General features: G+C 43.4%; 1 protein-coding gene across 2 annotated transcripts in view; it reads right to left on the bottom strand.

Annotated features, from left to right (window-relative positions):
• POLI (DNA polymerase iota) overlaps positions 1–21,067 on the bottom strand; it is a 310,209-nt gene that overhangs the window by 119,032 nt on the left and 170,110 nt on the right. For both annotated transcript variants that reach the window (XM_078677262.1, XM_078677263.1), the window contains one exon: positions 19,562–19,653. In XM_078677262.1, coding sequence (XP_078533388.1) covers positions 19,562–19,653 — 92 coding nt within the window. The remainder of the gene's footprint in view (positions 1–19,561; positions 19,654–21,067) is intronic.

The following is a 21,067-nucleotide window of genomic DNA, read 5'->3' as shown; positions in this document are numbered from 1 at the left end:
TTCAATGCTTTTATTGTGTTCAAGGAGTGTTCTCCTGGGTCAAAGTTGACATTTCTTCAGTTTCAGCACTCTGTGATATCTAGCCTTGAAGTTATGGAGCAAGTAAGTGTTCCTAGATTTGGAGTGGTGGAGGATGTGGCTCGATTGAAAGATCGCCACTTTCCTGATTACATTCCTCCCACATCTACAAAAGACTTTCCCACTAGGAGATGTAGAGTCTGTTGGCGAAGAGGTTTGCGGAAGGAGACTCGTCTTTACTGCCCTGGGTGTCCTTCTAACCCTGGGCTGTGTGTGCCTGCTTGTTATAGAGCTTACCACACACAAAAGAATTTTTGGGAGTATCCATGAGTGGTAAAATGTACTGCCTGGTCTGTGTTTTTTAAATAATTTGTATTCTTTTTTAAGGTTGTCATTTGTGCAATGTATTTAGTTACAGATTTTGTGTTACTAGATTTTTATCTATTTGCAATTGTTTTGCTAAAAAAAATTCAAAATGTGATGGCGGTGTGCGTAGGCTGGCGCTTGGCTGGCGGAGTGGTGCTTGGCTGGCGTTGTGCGTGGAGTGGTGCTTGGCTGTCGGTGTGCGTGGAGTGGTTTTTGGCTGGAGGTGTGCGTGGAGTGGTGCTTAGCTGTCAGTGTCCGTGGAGTGGTGCTTGGCTGGAGGTGTGCGTGGAGTGGTGCTTGGCTGGCTGTGTGCGTGGAGTGACGCTTGGCTGGCGGTGTGCGTGGAGTGGTATTTGGCTGGAGGTGTGCGTGGAGTGGTATTTGGCTGGCTGTGTGTGTGGAGTGGTGCTTGGCTGCCCGTGTGCGTGGAGTTGTGCTTGGCTGGTGGTGTGCGTGGAGTGGCGCTTGGCTGGTGGTGTGCGTGGAGTGGTACTTGGCTGTCGGTGTGCGCGGAGTGGTGCTTGGCTGGCGGTGTGCATGGCCTGGTGCTTGGATGGTGGTGTGGGTGGACTGGCGCTCGGCTGGCGTTATGCGAGTAGTTACTTTCTGTTGGTCACTACAAACACTGCTAGTTGAGTGACACTCACGCAGTCCATCATTTTGTGTAGTTGCAGTGTCAGGAATGTGGGCGTGTGAAAGTGATGGGCCCTTGAATGGCGCTGTCTGCTGGTGTGAGTGTTGTAATGTGATGGGTCCGCGGCAGGCGGTGTGAATGTTTTGTATGTGTCAGACGTATGAAAGGTGTATGAATGGCCTGTAAAGAGGTTGGTGCCTTGACGTGGCTTTACAGCACACGAGCTGTGAGTCAGTGGTTCAGTTTCTCATGCTTTCAAATATTTGCAGTGCATTTCATTTTTGTGTAATAACTTGCGAATACAATTGTATGTACTGAATCATCACTCACCCTCGTGCCAAATCCAACCAGTATGTGTGTGTGCTTGCGGATTAGATGGCTGTGCAGTAACATTTGTCTTTTTTCTCATTCTGCAGTAGGGTGTACCTTGTCCCTTTTTGTGAATGTTGTAATGTGTTGATTTTCCTTCCGGATGGTGTCAATGGTCTGGTGTGTATCGGGTATGAAACGTGCGTGAATGGCCTGTAAAATGGTTGGTGCCTTGTCGTGGCTTTACAGCTCACGAGTTGCGAGTCACTGGTTCGGTTTTTATGCATTTATTTATTGACAGAGAATTTCATTTCGTTGAAATATCTTGTTAATAAAATTTTATGTACTGAACCATCACTCGCCCTCGTGCCAAATCCAACCTGTATGTGTGTGTCTTTGAGGAATAGATAGCTGTGCTGGAATGTTTGCCTTTTGAGTAACTCTGTTAAGGTGTACATTACAGCTATAAATAACTTACTAAATGTAGATATTATTGTTAAATCATGGGAGTATATGGTCATGTCTTTCTTGGGAATTCTAAGGTTTTTTTTAATCCACAATGTCCTGCAAACTTGAAAATGTCTGTCACAATTTCCATACAATATTGTCCCAAGAATCTCACGCTCTCTAATTGAAAACTTAATTCAGTCAAAACAATTTGGTTGTGCAAGGGGGTTCCCATGAGTTTTTGGCCCGGGTCTCGGCGGCCATCTAGGGAAACCTATCTAACCCACACATTTCTGGAATCTAGACACCCGGGGGACTCCAGTGAGGTATGGCTTGCGTGGGTCCCTCATCATTCTCCTACCCAGAATCCACTGCAAAACTCAATTTTTTGTAAAACAAATTACTTTTTTCTCACATTTCTATGTGGTGAAGTTGTGGAATCTGCGTGGATCCTCAAATATCCTCCCACCCAGTGTTCCCCCTGTTCTCCCGTTGAAAATGGTACCTCACTTGCGTCGGTAGGCATAGTGGCTGCAACTGGAAAAGGCCCAAATCGTACGGTGGAGACTTAAAAATTACCTACAGCAAATCTACCTTATTTTGTGGGGGGGGCACCTGTGTTTTTTGCCCCAGGCTTGGCGGCCATCTTATGAAAAGTACCAAACCCAAACAGTTCTGAAAACTAGACACCCGGTGGAGTTCAGAGCGGTATGGCATGCGTGGGTCCCCCAACGTTTCCCTACCCAGAATTCCCTGCAAACCTTAAAATTAGGTTAAAAAAAACACTTTTCCAAACATTTTTGCGTGGATTCTCCGTGCCAGCACAAATGTCCTACCACCCTGCGTTCCCCTTGTTCTCCCGAGTAAAATGATACCTCACTTGTGTGGGTGTGCCAAAGGCCTGTGACTAGGATGACCCCAAAACAGTAGAATTCTCTGTGCTTTATTTGTCAATACCAAACGCTCCAATTTCTTAAAAATACATTTTTGGCCTGTTCTGCTTTGGCCCACCCACACAAGTGAGGTATCATTTTACTCGGGAGAACAAGGGGAACGCCGTCACGGAGATCACACGCAAAAATGTATGGAAAAGTGTTTTGTTTACCTAATTTTAAGGTTTGCAGGGAATTCTCGGTAGGAATACGATGGGCGCATGCTATACCTCCCTGGACTCCCCGGGTGTCTAGTTTTCAGAACTGTTTGGGTTTGGTAGTTTCCCAAGTTTGCCGCCGAGCTCCGGGCAAAAAACTCAGGTGCCCCCCCCAAAACAAATAAGGTAGTTTGCTATAGGTTATTTTTAAGTCTCCACCGTACGATTTGGGCCTTTTCCTGTTGCAGCCACTATGCCTACCCATTCAAGTGAGGTACCATTTTTATCGGGAGACCTGGGGGAACGCTGGGTGTGTGGAAATTTGTTGATCCACGCAGATTCCAGAACTTTCCACAACAGAAATGTGAGGAAAATGCGTTTTTTAGTCAATTTTTTAGCTTTGCAAGGGATTCTGGGTAACAGAACCTGGTGGGAGGCAGTTGAGTCACCCCATCCTGAGTTCCCCTGGGTGTCTAGTTTTCAAAAATGTATAGGTTTGCTAGGTTTCCCTAGGTGCCGGCAGAGCTAGGGTTCAAAAACGAAAGGTAGGCACTTTGCCATAAAAGGGTCAATTTTTAACTGCAAAATTGAGGTGTGACCTCGTTGCATTTTGCGCCATTTCCTGTCGCAGGCACAAGGCCGACCCACACAAGTGAGGTACCACTTTTATCGGGAGACTTAGGGTAATTCAGATTTGAAAATCAACTATTATTACCTATTGAGTGTTCATGCATTTCTCCCTTCCCAATGAAAGACATTGTGTAAAAAAATATGATTTTGAAAAATGACCAATAATTCTCATGCTAGTATGAGTATTCCCAATTTTGAAAATGTGCAAATATATACTGTTTCTAAACTCTATAATTTGTACCCAATTCAGAGATACATAGGTGTCTTTCATACCGATTTTTCCATGTATACATTTTCCAAGAATATGTGCTCTATACCCGGTAAATAATAAAATACCATTGCAAGTTGCTGCTCAGTTTTTGGCTCTGGGTTCGTCGGGTTCTTGGTGAAACTACAAGTCCTATATATCCCCACAACCAGGAAGGTCAAACGGATGTAACGGTATATTGCTTTTAAAGAGTTGTCAAAATTACAAGAAGTTACAGGTGAAAACGTTGAGACAAAAGGCTGTTTTTTTCAACTAATTTTCAATTATTCCAATATTTAACTGTTAGTTACTATAAAGAAACCTTCATGGATTTAGACAAATGACCCTTTTCTGAATTCAGAATTTTGTCTACTTTTCGGAAATGTATAGCATTCCAGGATGCATTATTGCTTTCAAACTCATTTTTACCATTAACTGGAAGGAGGTTGAAAGCTCTAAAAATATCAAAAATAGGCTATGTCCTAGAAAAATGCCAAAACTGTGTGAAAAATGTTGGTTCTCTGACAAAAGACTGTCATTCCCTAAAAGCTGAGAAAATGGAGATTTCAGCCCAACAAACCCTTTTTCGATAACATTTGCAGGGAAAAACCCAGAGGCTTTCATTTGCAGCCCGCTTTTCCCATTTTTCTGAAAAAAACTAAATTTTTACTGCATTTCGCTTAATTTCTGGGACCCCTCCAAGGGAATCCACAAACCCTGGCCACCTTTAGAATCCACATTATGTTGGAAGAAAAGGACGCAAATTTGGCGTGGATACCTTATGTGGTCAAAAAGTTACAGGCTTGATCAGAACATTAAGGGCTCGAAGTTAAAATATGTATAGAATATTGCGCGACCCGCCATATATATGTAAAAATGTAAATATGTAAAGTGAATGCTGCAGACATTTTGTATATATATATATATATATATACACACACATATATATATATACACACACATATATATATATATATATATATATATATATTACCTACTGGCGGTCGCCAGTAGGTATATATAGTTAGGATTTTTTCTCTATGGGATTTTTGAAAATTCTATGTCTAATAACTTTGGCGTTTGTGGACGGAATTGGCTGAAATTTTCAGGAAAATGGCACATTTTGTTTCTGAGCAGCCCTTGAAAATTTGGGGGGGGTTCGTCAAGGGGGGGCCGAGAAAAAAGGGGGGTCCCAAAACGTGTTTTTAACATTGAGTTTTCCATAGGGCGGTTGGCCTCACTTTTAGCCCGAACGGCTGAATGGATTTGCACGAAACTTGGCAAAATTGTAGGGACTGGTAGCCCGATGTGCCTTTTGTAGGTCTCAATATATGTGCTACAGTGGATTTTGAGAAATTAACGTTTAAAAAAAGATATATATCTGTAACAGCGCACCGCTTCGCGTACTTTTCGCGTTACGGAGCTTTGCGAAGCGAAGCTGATTGGCTCTCCGGTGTCTGTAAACATTCCAAACAGTCCGTAGCGGCCGCCATCTTGTCTCTCGGTAGGATCGAGAGACAAGAGGAGGCCAAAGCGAAGGGGCAAATGACCATAAGGGGGCATAGTAGATCCTCGCTGACCCCCTAGGTTTGATGTGGAGGTTTTAAAAGGGCCCCGCGGGGCAAAAAAAAATAATAATAATAATAATAATCGAACGGCTGAATGGATTTGCACGAAACTTGGTAAAATATTAGGGACTGGTAGCCCGATGTGCCTTTGCTAGGTCTCAATATATGTGCTTCAGTGCATTTTGAGAAATTAACGTTCAAAAACAAGATATATATCTGTAACAGCGCTCCGCTTCGCGGAGATAAAATTATATCTGTATTACCTAGCTGTTGCTAACACCAGTTAGCGACGGCTAGTAGGAGATAGCGACCATCTTGGGCCCCACTTTGCATGTGAGTGATATTTATCACTAATGACATGCAAAGTGGGCATGCCAAGATGTTAGCGACTGGAAACAGTCGCTAACATCGCTATCTCCTATTATTAACTTTTGGAAATATTCGAGATAAGCGCGAATATCTCCAAAAGCTAGCACCTGCCCTGAGCAGTTCTTAGCCATGTTATCCAATGGGAGGTGGATAACATGGCTAAGAGCATTAGCTCGGTAATGCATGAATATCGCTGAGTTTTCAGCGATATTAATGCATTGCGGTCGTTTTTTATCGTATTTGCGATAAACCTTGATAATAGCAAGGTTTATCTGCGATAATTTCTGACGGTAAAAAAATCGTTGCTAAGCATCGTTAGGGATAAATATCGCTTAACTTTGGTAATATGCCCCAACGTCTGTTAACGTTCGATTCGAAGGAAATCAGGAAGTGTTGAAAAACATTGTCTGCGCCATCTTGTCTTTTTTCAAATGCCACACTTTTGTCGTGCAAGGCAGCCATTTTAGATGCCTTGACCAGACCCACTCTGTGCACGCTGTCGATCCTTAGCATGGCTCCCCACCCTCGCATGCATCTCCCCCAGGCAGTGGTCACCCCCGCTCTCTGTCTTATGCATGGGTAATAAACCTCCCCCCATCTGCGCTGCTCTTCCCTGAGAATCACACCCTGTGCCTGCCCGACACCTCCCTTTCGCCCTATTCACTACCGCACCCTCTGACACTCCTTTTCCTCTGTGTCCGATTGTCCAGGCTGGTCCTAGGGTATCAGCTAGCCCTGCAGATGTAGTTTATGGCCACAGCTGTAAAGAATCACCCCTCTTCAAAGGAGTTATAGTAGATCAAGGCCCACACTCGATGAGATCCGTCACAGCAGAAGCGTTGCTATTATCTGAAAACCATCCTGTATTGTGATTGGGGAGGTGACCGAGCCTGAAGCGGAAGATTCCAGGGATGACTCTTTGTACATCAAAGTTTTTACAATTATGTGTCACATTAAAAATATATAGCACTCCGACAAAGTAGTAAGATTATAAAACTTTAATCATTTATAAATATATACAAGAAAACAAAAATAGTAATAACATATAAACATTTTTAGGGAAAAACAACGAAGTAGCGGTCGGCTGTGCGAATAGTCCCAACGCAGCACAACTTCCAGATTTCCGGCGTGGGGCGTCGCGGGGGGTGGGTCATCAGTAGCAAACTGTTGTGCGAATAGTTCCAAGGCAGCAGAACGCGCTGAAATCTAGATGACACGAAAGTGATGTCTAGTAAGTTGCCACCCAGCAAATAATGGCGTGGGGCGTCGCGGGGGGTGGGTCATCAGTAGCAAACTGTTGTGCGAATAGTTCCAAGGCAGCAGAACGATGGCACCAAGGTGATGTCCAGTAAGTTGCCGCACTGGTTTTGGTATCCTACAATGCTGCTCCGAATAACGGCGTGGGGCGCCCCGGGGGAGGCGGCGTGAACGGGCCTCTCCAGGTGGAGTGTCATCTGTTGTAGTGGGGCGCCCCTTTACCGTTTCAGTTGCCATTCCGTCCGTTTTTGGTCCACTGTGTCAAAAGCCGCAATTCAGCTGAGTTGCGCCCACTCTTGCGGTGCAGCGATAGGCGGCTGTCACAGGACTCTCAAAATGGCGGCAGGCTCTTTCCTTTTTGGGCCTGGTCCACTGAAATGGCCCTGGGACACCTTGGAAATCGGACGCTTGTCTGCTAGGTCTTGGACCCCATTCTCGAAAGCGTCCCCTCCGCCTTGAGAATTCATCAAAAGTTTTGGGGGCCCCGACTCCTGCAGGCTTCTGGTGGGGAGCGGCTGCCATGATTGCTCGCGGAATGACCACGACGGAGCTACGAGATGGTGGTGCTCTCATGCTGACGCCAGCTTCAGTCTGAAACATCCAGAAACAAGGTGGGGCTTTCATCGTTTGGGGAAAAAAAAAGTTTTCATCCAATGAAAAGTGTTGTTTTTAGGTCATATGATCAAGCCTTCCATCATTAGGAAACCAAAAGTAAAATGAACCAATGAAAAGTTTTATAAACAAGTCACATGACCTGTTATGCGGCATAGGGTATAAAATGCGGAGAAAATACGTTGGCACGTGAGGCGGCGTCAGTAGCGGACCGATGTGCGAATAGGCCGAAGGCAATACAACGCGCCAAGATCCGGATGGCACCGAGGTGGTGTCTAGTAAGTTGCCGCACTGGTGTGGCCATCCTACAATGCTGAAAGTCGGCGTGGGGCGCCCCGTTGGCCTGTGAGATGGCGTCAGTAGCGGACCGATGTGTGAATGGGGCCGAAGGCAGCGCAACAATATTTTCGGAATAGAAGACACCACTAGGCGCTGAGATGCCAAGATCCGGATGGCACCGAGGTGGTGTGTAGCAAGTTGCCGCACTGGTGTGGCCATCCTACAATGCTGAAAGTCGGCGTGGGGCGCCCCGTTGGCCTGTGAGTTTGCGTCAGTAGCGGACCGATGTGCGAATAGGCCGAAGGCAGCACAACGCGCCAAGATCCGGATGGCACCGAGGTGGTGTCTAGTAAGTTGTCGCACTTCTGTGGCCATCCTACAATGTTGAAAGTCGGCGTGGGGCGCCCCGTTGGCCTGTGAGATGGCGTCAGTAGCGGACCGATGTGCGAATGGGGCCAAAGGCAGCGCAACAATATTTTCTGATTTGAAGACACCACAAGGCGCTGAGATGCCAAGATCCGGATGGCACCGAGGTGGTGTCTAGCAAGTTGTGGCACTGGTGTGGCCATCGTACAATGGTAAAAGTCGGCGTGGGGCGCCCTGTTGGCCTGTGAGATGGTGTCAGTAGCGGACTGATGTGCGAATGGGGCCAAAGGCAGCGCAACAATATTTTCTACAATATTTTCGGAGTAGAAGACACCACAAGGCGCTGAGATGCCAAGATCCGGATGGCACCGAGGTGATGTCTAAGTTGCGGACCGATGTGCGAATGGGGCCAAAGGCAGCGCAACAATATTTTCTGAAGAGAATACACCACAAGGCGCTGAGATGCCAAGATCCGGATGGCACTGAGGTGATGTCTAAGTTGCGGACCGATGTGCGAATGGGGCCAAAGGCAGCGTAACAATATTTTCTGTATGGAAGATACCAGTAGGCGTTGAGATGCCAAGATTCGGATGGCACCGAGGTGATGTCTAGCAAGTTGGTGTGGTCATCCTACAATGCTGAAACTCGGCGTGGGTCGCCCCATTAGCCTGTGAGATGGCGTCAGTAGCGGACCGATGTGCGAATAGGCCGAAGGTAGCACAACGCGCCAAGATCCGGATGTCACCGTGGTGGTTTCATAGTTGAGAGGCACTTCATCTGCAGTGGGGCGCCGAGATCCGGATGGCACCGAGGTGATGTCTAGCAAGTTGCTGTACTGGTGTGGCTATCCTACAATGCTGATAGTCGGCGTGGGGCGCCCCATTGGCCTGTAAGATGGCGTCAGTAGCGGACCGATGTGCGAATGGGGCCAAAGGCAGCGCAACAATATATTCTGAATTGAAGACACCACAAGGCGCTGAGATGCCAAGTTCCAGATGGCACCGAGGTGGTGTCTAGCAAGTTGTGGCACTGGTGTGGCCATCCTACAATGGTAAAAGTCGGCGTGGGGCGCCCTGTTGGCCTGTGAGATGGTGTCAGTAGCTGACTGATGTGCGAATGGGGCCAAAGGCAGCGCAACAATATTTTCTGACTGACACCACAAGGCGCTGAGATGCCAAGATCCGGATGGCACCGAGGTGATGTCTAAGTTGCGGACCGATGTGCGAATGGGGCCAAAGGTAGCGCAAGAATATTTTCTGAATAGAAGACACCACAAGGCGCTGAGATGCCAAGATCCGGATGGCACCGAGGTGGTGTCTAGTAAGGTGCACTGGTGTGGTCATCCTACAATGCTGAAACTCGGCGTGGGTCGCCCCATTAGCCTGTGAGATGGCGTCAGTAGCGGACCGATGTGCGAATAGGCCGAAGGTAGCACAACGCGCCAAGATCCGGATGTCACCGTGGTGGTTTCATAGTTGAGAGGCACTTCATCTGCAGTGGGGCGCCGAGATCCGGATGGCACCGAGGTGATGTCTAGCAAGTTGCCGCACTGGTGTGGCCATCCTACAATACTGCTCCGAATAACGGCGTGGGGTGCCCGAAGGGGGGGGGGGGAGGCGGCGTGAATGGGCCTTCCTAGGTGGAGGCTCGTCTGCTGTAGTGGGGCGCCCCTTTACCGTTTCAGTTGCCATTCAGCTGAGTTTCGGCTGCTCTTGATGCTACAGCGACAGGCGGCTGCAAGAGGACTCTCAAAATGGCGGCCTGTTCTTTGGATTTGGGCCTGGTCCACTAAAATGGCCCTGGGACACCTTAGAACTCGGACGCTCGATTTTTTTTTCCTTTCCTGTACATGCAAAAAAAGGTAAATGCCCGGTACGTTACACGCTTCATCTGCCACGATGAACTCTCCAGAGGAACCGAAAAAAAATATAGTTGTGGTAACTATACCATGCATCGTCATATGGAGAGGTGGCACCAATTAATTATAGTGCTGCATAAAAGAGAGATTTGGAGGAGAACCCCTGACCTGCTAGTACATTCATCAAAGAAGTGGCACTGAGAGCTTCAGAGGCAAGGGAAACGGTCCCAAATTTTTAGAAGAACTTTGGAAAGATTAAAATGACATGTTTAGATTGTGGCAAATTAATTTCATGTGGACAGATGAGTGTTACTCTAATAAATACAGCATATGAACATCATCATAGTCGATGGTTGGTAGAGACATTTTGACTATATCCTGGACCTGCCCGTCCTCGCCCAAAATGGCGCCGGAATAAATGGGACTCGTAACTCCTTGTTGTGTACTGGTTGCAGAACCTTGAAATCACGAGATACGTATGCAGTTTTGAAGCACATGGCGGGCGGGGACGAGAATTGATTGAATATTTCGACATCCCTATTGATATTAAGTTCTGATGTGTTATTGATTACTGTACTGTTGAAAGTTCGAATTAACGTCACCCATGGTACTTGCCCGCAAATGTATATCTAGATAATTTTATTGTAACTGGCCCTGTCGTATTTTAATTATAAAATGTACGTCCACCGATTCCGTAACTGTTAGACACCTTAGTTCTTGCAACCTAATGGCCCGCCCGTTACGTTCCTCTACAGTGTAAATGTCTATTCATCATATACAATTACAGTTTGCTCCGTGGCAGGCCCACGTGGTTATAGGCTCGTATTTGTATAATGAAATTTTCACAATAAAGGTTTTTAAAAGAAAACATGGTAGTAGTATATACATTGGTAAAGTTTTTAATAATAGTCACTGTTTTAGAATCATTAAAAGGCAAGTGAAATAAAGCAGACCAATTACATGAAGGGTAAAAGGTATAATACGAAGGAACGCAGTAAAGATAAATGGTCAAGGGCTGTTGTGTTTTCTATTCCTGCAACATAAAGTGATCGATAAGAATCTCATATTCAGGCGTATCGGCGACTAAGACAGCAGGTCGACCCTCTTTTGCTCAACGGCTCCGTCATGGGACGAAGAAACGCTCTTTTTCTCGAAAAAAGAATATATTTTACTTGCAGGACAGTTGTAAAATTTCCGGGAAAGTACATTAGCCTGGAACATTATAACATATATTTAAGAAAAAATAATGTTCGGAAGTAATGAAAAGCGTAATTTTTAGGTCATATGACCAAGCCTTTCATCATTACAATAAGAAAAGTAAAATGAACCAATGAAAAGTTTTATTAACAAGTCACATGACTTGTTATGCTTACGTTACGCGCTGCGCGCCCCGGATGACTTCCGGATGCGCTAACGCGGCGCGTCATATGACGCATTACGCGACAACGCAGGTCCAGAATATAGTCAAAATGTCTCCACCAACCAGCGGTCGGAACACAGCCCCTTTCAGCAGGCTAAATAGTTCTGTTAAATGACAACAGAAGGGACAGGCAACAAGAACCATCAGTCAAAGAGGGGAGGGCTAGTTCTTCTCTACCGGGTTACATTGGGGCGCTACCGGAACTGATCGAATTGGTAGTCTACAGTGTTTCTGGATGTTTCAGACTGAAGCTGGGGTTAGCATGAGAGCAGCACCATTTCGTAGCTCCGTCGTGGCCATTCCGCAACCAATCATGGCAGCCGCTCTTTATCGTTATTTTGGGCGGGGTGGGTGGCGGAGCCGAGCTGTTTTGCAGCCATCATTGTGTGGAGTTCAGTTCATCTCACTAGTTTTGTATTTGTCATGAGGGGTTGTTCCTAATGTTTCCATTTTAGCGAGGTCAAAAAGAGATCCCATTAGTGGCCTACTGATTTTGCTCGATTCCTTTTCTTTTTTTTTTACACGATTTTTCGTTATCTGCAAAGACTAAACAGAGTATTGCGACTCTGTGTTTGTTTGTAAATAGAGAATGAACCAAAGAGAACTAATTCTAAAACAGTAAATACTTGGATAACAATCAATCAAATGGAGAGAGAAGCAGGCACGACGGATTACAACGGGGGCAAAGGCCTGCGTTAACTACCTTTCACTATCTGCAAAGAGAGAGTACTCTTAATAGAAATGAGGGGGGGGGGGGCACCATTCAAAGCAGATCAGTGTGCATAAACACGAAAATGTTTTCACTTACCACGTACTTGACATTCGACAGCTTATGATATTTGCTATTAAAAAACCATTGAAATTCACTGAAAAAACCATAGGTTATAGACCATATATAGTTAGGAATTAGCATTTACAAAACCTTGAAAATTCACTGAAAAAACCATAGGTTATAGACCATATATAGTTAGGAATTAGCATTTAAAAAACCTTATTTTACTCACACAAAACCATTGAAATTCCATATATAGTTAGTTGCACTAACTATATATCGCGCACCCGCAATCCACTGCTGATCATGTCACATATTACATCATTCATGACATGGTCAGTGACATCACTGATGACATCACTGATGACATCTCAAATGACATCACTGATGAGATCACTGATGACATCTCAAATGACATCACTGATGACATCACTGATATCTCAAATGACATCACTGATGACATCTCATTTGACATTACTGATCACATCACTGATGACATCATTCATGTGATAATACGATGAACCTCTTCAGACTCTAATATAACCTTAGATACACTCAGTGTAAACAGACACTCATAGACTGTCACTCATCCATGGAGTTACTCAGACACTTAGTCAGTCATGCAAAGAATCAATCACACCTCCATTTCCTCAACTATACAGTTATACACACCTTACTTATTCAAACATATACTAAAACATATTTACTTACTTATACAATCCTGGATACAAGTTCACAATGATCCATACAGCCACTCACACATTCACTGGCTCTTATGCACAGTTATTTATATATGTCAACTCTCACATGTACTGTGTTTTACATATGTACTTACTTTGACATGTAGCACTGAGATATCCATTCACTCACCAATACACTCATGCACACAGTCAACCGCCCATACAGCTGTTTCCACATGCACTTTTGAACCCATACATCTAGTCAATCAACTGCTCACACATCTATGCAGAGAGTCATACACCTCCCAGCCACCCACACACACACTCAGTCTCCCATACAAATGCTTGGGCAACCAATCAATAACCCATACAGTTAATCATATAGCTAATGATCAACACATGCAGCAGTTTACAGAACAACAGACATAATGATGCACAAATTAAGACAGTTTAGTCACTAACCCATGCACTCAGTGAGACACATTTAATCAGTCACTCATACAGTCAGCCATGCCCCTACTAAATCCTTCATCAAGACACTTATACATCCATTCATTCTTCAATATGTAAGACATATTTTAACTTTACAGAATTATACAGTCACTGGATGACGTCATCAGTGATCTCATCAGTGATGTCATTTGAGATGTCATCAGTGATGTCATCAGTGATGTCACTGACCATGTCATGAATGATGTAATATGTGACATGATCAGCAGTGGATTGCGGGTGCGCGATATATAGTTAGTGCAACTAACTATATATGGAATTTCAATGGTTTTGTGTGAGTAAAATAAGGTTTTTTAAATGCTAATTCCTAACTATATATGGTCTATAACCTATGTTTTTTTCAGTGAATATATATATATATATATATATATATATATATATATATATATATATATATATATATATATATATATATCGCCACATGTTTATAGGTGACTGTATGGTTTTCGTACAAGTTATTTGATTGGGATTTGATTGGATGCTTATGGTTCTCTGTTCTATTTTATCTACAGCTGCTTCTCTATTGAAATATTAAGGTGAAGATAAAACAAACAAAAAAGGAAAAAAGCTATAGAAATACACAAATAAATTAGCTTCAAGTACAGCAAACACTTGAACAACAATAACACTTTAAAACTAGATATATTATCTTCCTTCTACATGTATACATGTAAACCCTTTCTGTGGTAATGCATCTATATATGTATTACTTTACTTCTACTGTAGAAGAGAATAATAAATATAAAAACACCTTTGACTCTCTCCAATGAACTACTCTGTCTCAACCTATGCCTCTATCGATGTACCCTCTGCCTCCACTCTCTGACTGACCCTAAACCTCATTCTGCTACTGTCATCTCCAGAGTAACCCTTTCTAGACTCTTTCCTCCTCTATTCCTCTTCGGCTCACCCAAACCCTCATTTTACTACTATAAACTCCTAAACAACCCTTCCTAAATTCTCTCCTCCTGTATCCCTTCTTTGACTTATACCAAACAGCATTTTACTATTATCTCCCTAATCCCTTTCTAGAGACTCTTCCCTCCCCATCACTCCTTTTAATCATCTCAAACCTTATCTTACCTCTATGATCTCTCAAATAACACTTTCTAGACTCTTCCCTCTTCTACCCCTCCATTATCCTATTCAATCCAATTAACAGACTTGCATGCCCACCGCTCTAATTAACTCATATTTCCTATACTAATCCACCATTAACCCATTTTAGGTTCTGGAGTAGCGTGCTACTTGCCGAAAAGCGCTTCTACGCCTCGTCAGGGGTAGTAAGTGCTATATAAATATAATTACAATTATGCCCTGTTTGGAAGGATTTCATATTGTTTTAGCAACTTTGATTTGTATATATTTGTAATTTATTAGTGTTTACTTGCTGTAATTTATTATGTCATTGTTTATGTCATCAATGAGGTCATTTAACATATCACCAGTGATGAAATGTGTGAGGTCATAAGCAGTGCATGGCGTGGCGCAAGTTATAGGTAGCTCGCTATACTAGAACTAGTGAATTTCTGTGGTTATTTATTCTTTAAATGTTAATTTTTGTCTTATTTCAACACCTCCCTAGAGCGTCACTCTAACCTTTGTTCCTTTCTGGAAATGTCGAGATTTGTTTTTTATATAACATATATAACATAAGCTAAGATCTTATTATGATGCCCAACTATAACACCCCAATGCCATACTCCGCATTCAAATAAATTACCAATAAAGAGATCAAACAAACATCGTTGCAAACAGATAAAGCTCTATTGGCCGGCAAAAGTCATGCATGGATGGTGATGCCAAGCTATAAACAGCTGAAACCGCAACCATATCTACAAGAAGGCTTCTCAGATTACTACAAGCGGAAACTAACTTTACTAAGACTGGGGTCCTTCACGACAATAGATCTTACTCCAAAATGGCTACGGATCTGATCAACTTCGGACTGCCGCCTCTGTGGTAAGGGAGCAGTGTCTATATTACACATATTATGCATCTGCCTGGCTTTAACCAATGAAAGGAAGATCCTCTTACGACCAGCCTTAAGGGAAACTCAAATAAGGACTTGTAGAGCGGCTGTCATAAAATGCCTGAGCGGCTCCTCTGTCCAACTGTCTTGAAATACTATTAACTTCTTGAATTGGGCAGCGCAAGATTTCGAAAACAAGGATTTAGGGTCAAAAGAACTTGGAAAGAAGGATAAATGACCGGTATTCGATCATGTAGTCGGGCAGAGTCCTTTCCAGAACTTCTAATTTGCACTTTCCCTCTCTCCCCTCCCGCTATTAAGCACAAGCACTTTACTCGAAATTGGAAGCATAGATATGTCTATTTTTGAAACTAGCAGCTTGGAAAGAAGGACTCAGTGATCAAAGAACTCCGAAAGAAGGACAGATGACTAGCACTCCATCAAGTAGTCGGGCTGAGTTCCTTCCAGAATTTTATCTTGCACTTTCTCTCTTTCCTTTTGCCCTGTTAGCACAAGCACTTTACTCGAAATAGGAGGAACAATCATGTGTACAACTAATTTTATATTGTGGTCGAAGTAACTCATACCACATTCTTGGCCGTGGGAATGAATTACACTATGTGAGGGGCATAAGTACAAAATTGTTTTATTGACATTTTCTGTCCAGTACACTTGGGTTACATTATACATCTTATTGTGGTATGTTCCACCCTTTTATGATTCCAAGAAAACAAATAAAAGTATATATTCACAGTCTTTAAACTATAGTTTTTGTATTATTTCAACACCTCCCTAGAGCGTCACTCTAACCTTTGTTCCTTTCTGGAAATGTCGAGATTTTTTTTATAACATAAGCTAAGATCTTATTATGATACCCAACTATAAATAAGTATTCTATTATATTCTTTGCAATATACAAAAACTATGAGGCTCAGTTTTACAGAAATAGTATGGCAGTAGCACAGTATTTCCGATAGACTTGATATCAACAATTTGTTTGTTAAGAGAATCGTTCTACATTTGGAGAATACCTCCATGTGATGAACTAAAGCTAACATGTATATTAATTATTAAGCAAATCGCCACTAAATATCACTCACAGCTATGATAAAAGCATTTAAGGCTTGGCAAATGTTCCCAGTCTGAGTTATCTGTCGCACATAACATTTACGCATGTTAGCAAGTCATTTCCTACAATGAAATTAATGAAGCATGTACAGTCGGGTAGGGCTGCCATGGCTACTCTAGAGTCTAATGTCGCACATGCAGAATATTTGTTTTACAGGTTCGGGGGCTTCTCATTGCATTTCTCAGAAAATTTTAGGATTATCGGATCCCAGTTATGTGGGTAGTTCCCCTTTAATTGTTTGCTGCTGTTTCAATACCTCGTTCTCTGCCTTGCCCATTTAAGTAACTCTCTCCTCCATTGTGCTATCTTGGGCAAACTGTCATATTTGATTGGGGGGGGCGAGGGTGAACAATTTCGCTCCACGGGCGGAGTTCACAGAGTTTTGCTCACTCCAAGTGGAGTGCGGAGTTACGTAAAAGTCTGTGAAGCGATGTAGAGCGGGTTTTTTTTCTCTCGCGCGGCTCGCTAACATTACGTTGGAAAGCGAGAGATATCACAAGCTACATCACCTCCTGGCGAGATTTCTGAACGTGGGCGGTCGCAGCAGGTCGCTTTCGCTCGCGTTGAGAAAGCTGTGGCCTGGTTAAGGAAGCTGCCGCTTGCATTATGGAAACTGCCGCTCAAATAGAAAATCTACTTGAGCAGCAGAAAGAAGCTGGGCCTTCTGGCACTCTGTGTGATGTCATTAGTGCTGGTTTTACAGCGCAGGAAAAACTCTTGCCACTAAAAATCAGCACGTACAGCGGCGGAGTTTCTGGCGCTTCAAGGAGTTCCGCTAACTCCGCCAAGGCCTACATATTTCCATGCCATGGAAAGCTGCTGTTTGGTCAACAGTAGTGCTAAATCCACAAATTTACACTCATACTTGTTTTCTTGGGTGTGGGACCGTAAAGCCAGGAAACAGGTTTGGGGGTTATTAACTATTCTTACACTCGAGAATTGTTCTGCTGTATCTGCGACCTCTTCTAATACTGTACGACTCTGCAGCTTCAAAACCCTTGCATTAGGTCTGAGTGGTATCTGGCACATTAGTCAGAAAACGATTGGTGCAATTTATGCAAGTGACAATGTGTCAAATGTGTGTGGTTTAGTAAACTGTGCTGGATGAATTTGAGCTTTTATGGCCACTTTTTTCGCAGTATGCCACTCTGCGACGGTCACCTCCTCTCATACGTCTGTCAACCATGTTGCAGCACCTGGACTGATGAACTGGCATTTCTGGTAACATTGAGTTAAGTGTGGACTCGGTCTTTTATCTACTTTCCAAATTAATCACTATGTCCAAACATTGTTCATTGGCGGTAGCTCGGTTCTAAGTGATCAGATTTGCTTTATCTTGGTCAGTGTACTGAAGGTCGAGAAATGGCTTGTGGGAATTAAGCTTGCCAGTTTCCATGTTTGGAATGTGTGACCTGCACTGCCATCACAGAAGTCACCCATTGTTACAATTCTGGCATCTGCCCAATCAGCCCCATTCGTAACTTTTGCAACCTGTCGGACATTAGGAATACACCCTAATGGCAGCATTGGGGTATATGCCACTTTGTTCTTGATCTTTATCAAAACCCCAAACAGGCATCAGCTGACGACATCAAGCAGCACCAGCCTGTAGTGTTCATCCCCGATGTTCCGAGAAGACATGCATAGCTCCAACAAGTCACCCAATGCCGTCTTCTTGTACCAGATGGGTGTGAGAGAGTACCTGTGGTTATGTAAGTAAGCGCATAAATGTTTGAGTGGGTCTGGGAGTGGGTGTACATGTCTGAGTGGGTCTGTGAGCAGGTGCATGAGTGTCTGAGCAGTTATATGAGTGCTTATGAGAGTGTCTGAGTACGTCTGTTAGTGGTGTGTGAGTTTCTGAGTGGGTCTGAGAGTGGGCGTATCAGTGTCTGTGTGGGTGTGTCATTAGCTGTGTGAGTGACTGGACCAGAACAGAATGGCACCGGCCCCTCTATCCAACAAAAGCCCACAGTTTTGCACAAAATATCAACACAAGTGGAGTACTTTCTTCTTGGTTTGGTGGAGATGTCCTCATATTCCAGGACATGAAGAACGTGTCACCCAAACCGGCGGAAACACACTGGGGGGGGCCTTCTGATAAGCTGTCCATCATCCTGGCAAAAGGCAGGAAGACCTTTACACACTACCAAGGTGGATAGAGAGGCCTGGCCAATAACTTCTTTCCTCCTCCTCTTTTTACTTTCATTTTTAGAGCATACAAGAGCTTCAAAGACAATGCCAATAGGACGTATGCTTGGTGCTCGTTTCATATACTTTGTATTTTCATCCAACCCAGCCACTGCCTCTAAATTAGGTGGCATTGTCCACAGCATATCAATGTTTTACAATTCCAAGATGACCAACACATTAGGTTTGAAATGTGGCAGCCAAGCTGGGACTTTGAAACTGTATGCACAAGGAGAATTTAGGATGGCAATTCGCCCTATATTTAATTTCATTTGCTATTGAAAGGCAGCTGGTAGCATGCTTTCTTTTTTCTACTTTTTTTTTATCTAGCATATGTTGTTGGGTATGTTTGTGTTTAAATATGTTCTGCAAATGGGTGACGGCAAGAACGAGTGAGAGAGATGTATGATGGCTTATTAAATTCCCATTGGTGACTTAAGATGCACTTTTATTTATAAACCGGAGCGATTTGCATTGCCAATGCTTATTTTAATTGGTTTGCTATAAAGCAGGGTTTTTGTATTGCTATTGTCAGCTCTTAAGAGCGTGCATCACACTAATTGGCTGTGCCAGTGATCGTCTTCCTAGTGTTAAATGAGTATCAATTATTTCATGTGTTCTGATCCAGGATTAAAGGATTAAGCGTTCAGACTACATAAGAGTTATCTTTGATCATAGATAACCTTTTAATTTAGGGCACGTATTACGGCAGGTACACGGAAGACAGCTCTAATCTACATTTAATCCAACTCAAAAACATCTGTACATAAAAGACAGACCATGTCCGCATTTAGAACAATCACAAATGTTAATTAAATAAGAAGTAAACGTTTGTAGTTACCTGCTCAGAAGTTTGCATAGCAGCTCCTCTACTTTCATTTTAACTTCAACTTCTGTGGAGCACTTTCTAAAGGAATCTTCATCGCTGATGGACTACAAAAAATGCCAGAGATGAGACAATTAACGGTAACAGTCAAAGTCAGAGTAAACTGAATTGGTCAATTAATTAAAATCATTACACTGTATATTAAGTGCAGTGAATTAATAAAATACATTAAAATAATAAAAAAGTCCTTAATGTACAAGGGAAGGAAGGATTTGAATGCACGATTTTCAATGTGGGGTGATTCATGCGCATTACAAGAAACTAAATAAATAAAATAAATGTCCCAGCTAAAAATTGAAGTCCTTCTTTCTGCAAATGAGCTAAATGCAGCTTAACCATCTGTGGAAGATTTGGCAATTAATTGCCCTGAGGCAAAGATGGTTCATGTAGCCCGGGTGCAGAAAGTGCTTTGTGCAAAAGGAAAGACTGTGCAAGTGATAAATAAAACACGAAAAGTGAGCTGGGAATGTCAGTTCAGTGCTGTGATTGATGAGAGGGTATTCATCGCCCTTATCCCCGTTGGAGACCAGAGATCACGGCTGAGTGAGCGGTACAGGCTGATGGGGTGCTTTCTTTAAAGACCTGGTCGACTCCCTGGAGAGATTTTATAGTTCTGGAAATTACTCAAGGGTTCCCAGAGTTAAAACATGCTATTATGGCTTGTATGCTGAGGTGCACGCTGTTAGAAATGGGATTTCTGGTTGGCTAGGGCATGCGCTAGACAGGGCAAGGGAGTTACACGCTGGAGATAATTCCCTGCTCAGCCCCTCGGTAGCTAGGCAAAGCATTCAGGCTTATCCCAGAGGAAATGTGTAAAGCGTTTGCCCAACACACTCACACAGCAGCAACACACCAGGCCCACCACAAAAGAAACTTCACACAAGGATATATCAAAAATAGCCTTTGTATTATTCATAAAACACATTAGTGCGCAATCACATATGTACAACGTGCCACCTGGCACTAGGTATGAGTTTACAGGGATTATATACACTACAGGGCTATTCGGGCCACTGGGCCACTGGCATAACCATCAGAACGCACAATACATGGTGGCGCATCATATGTGAAACAAATCGTGACATTCAGTGCTCAGTGATATTCGTGAAAGTGTACTATATTCAGTGATAATTTGGGATAAGGGGAGGAAAGGAAGGGGGGGAATCGGCCAGTAATACAAGGTTTCTTAGATAGTTCTGCGGACCACAAGCGTTAGTCTCATCACAATATTTTTCACATATGATGCGCCAGCATGTATTGTTGACAGCCATTTATATATTGGAATAAGGGTATTTATAAATGAACCAATTTATACAAATCTTTTGTTATACCCTAGACGGTTTGGTTTTGCATTTCTTGTAATTAATTCATTTGAAAAAGGTTGGCTTGGAAATTAATAATTGATTGAATAGTCAGAAAAAATGTGAACACATAATACGCACCCACCAGAACCAATTGTGT

The sequence above is a fragment of the Lissotriton helveticus genome, chromosome 2_1, assembly GCF_964261635.1.
Source record: "Lissotriton helveticus chromosome 2_1, aLisHel1.1, whole genome shotgun sequence".
NCBI classification, from domain to species: domain Eukaryota; kingdom Metazoa; phylum Chordata; class Amphibia; order Caudata; family Salamandridae; genus Lissotriton; species Lissotriton helveticus.
This window is presented reverse-complemented; position numbering and strand designations above follow the sequence as displayed.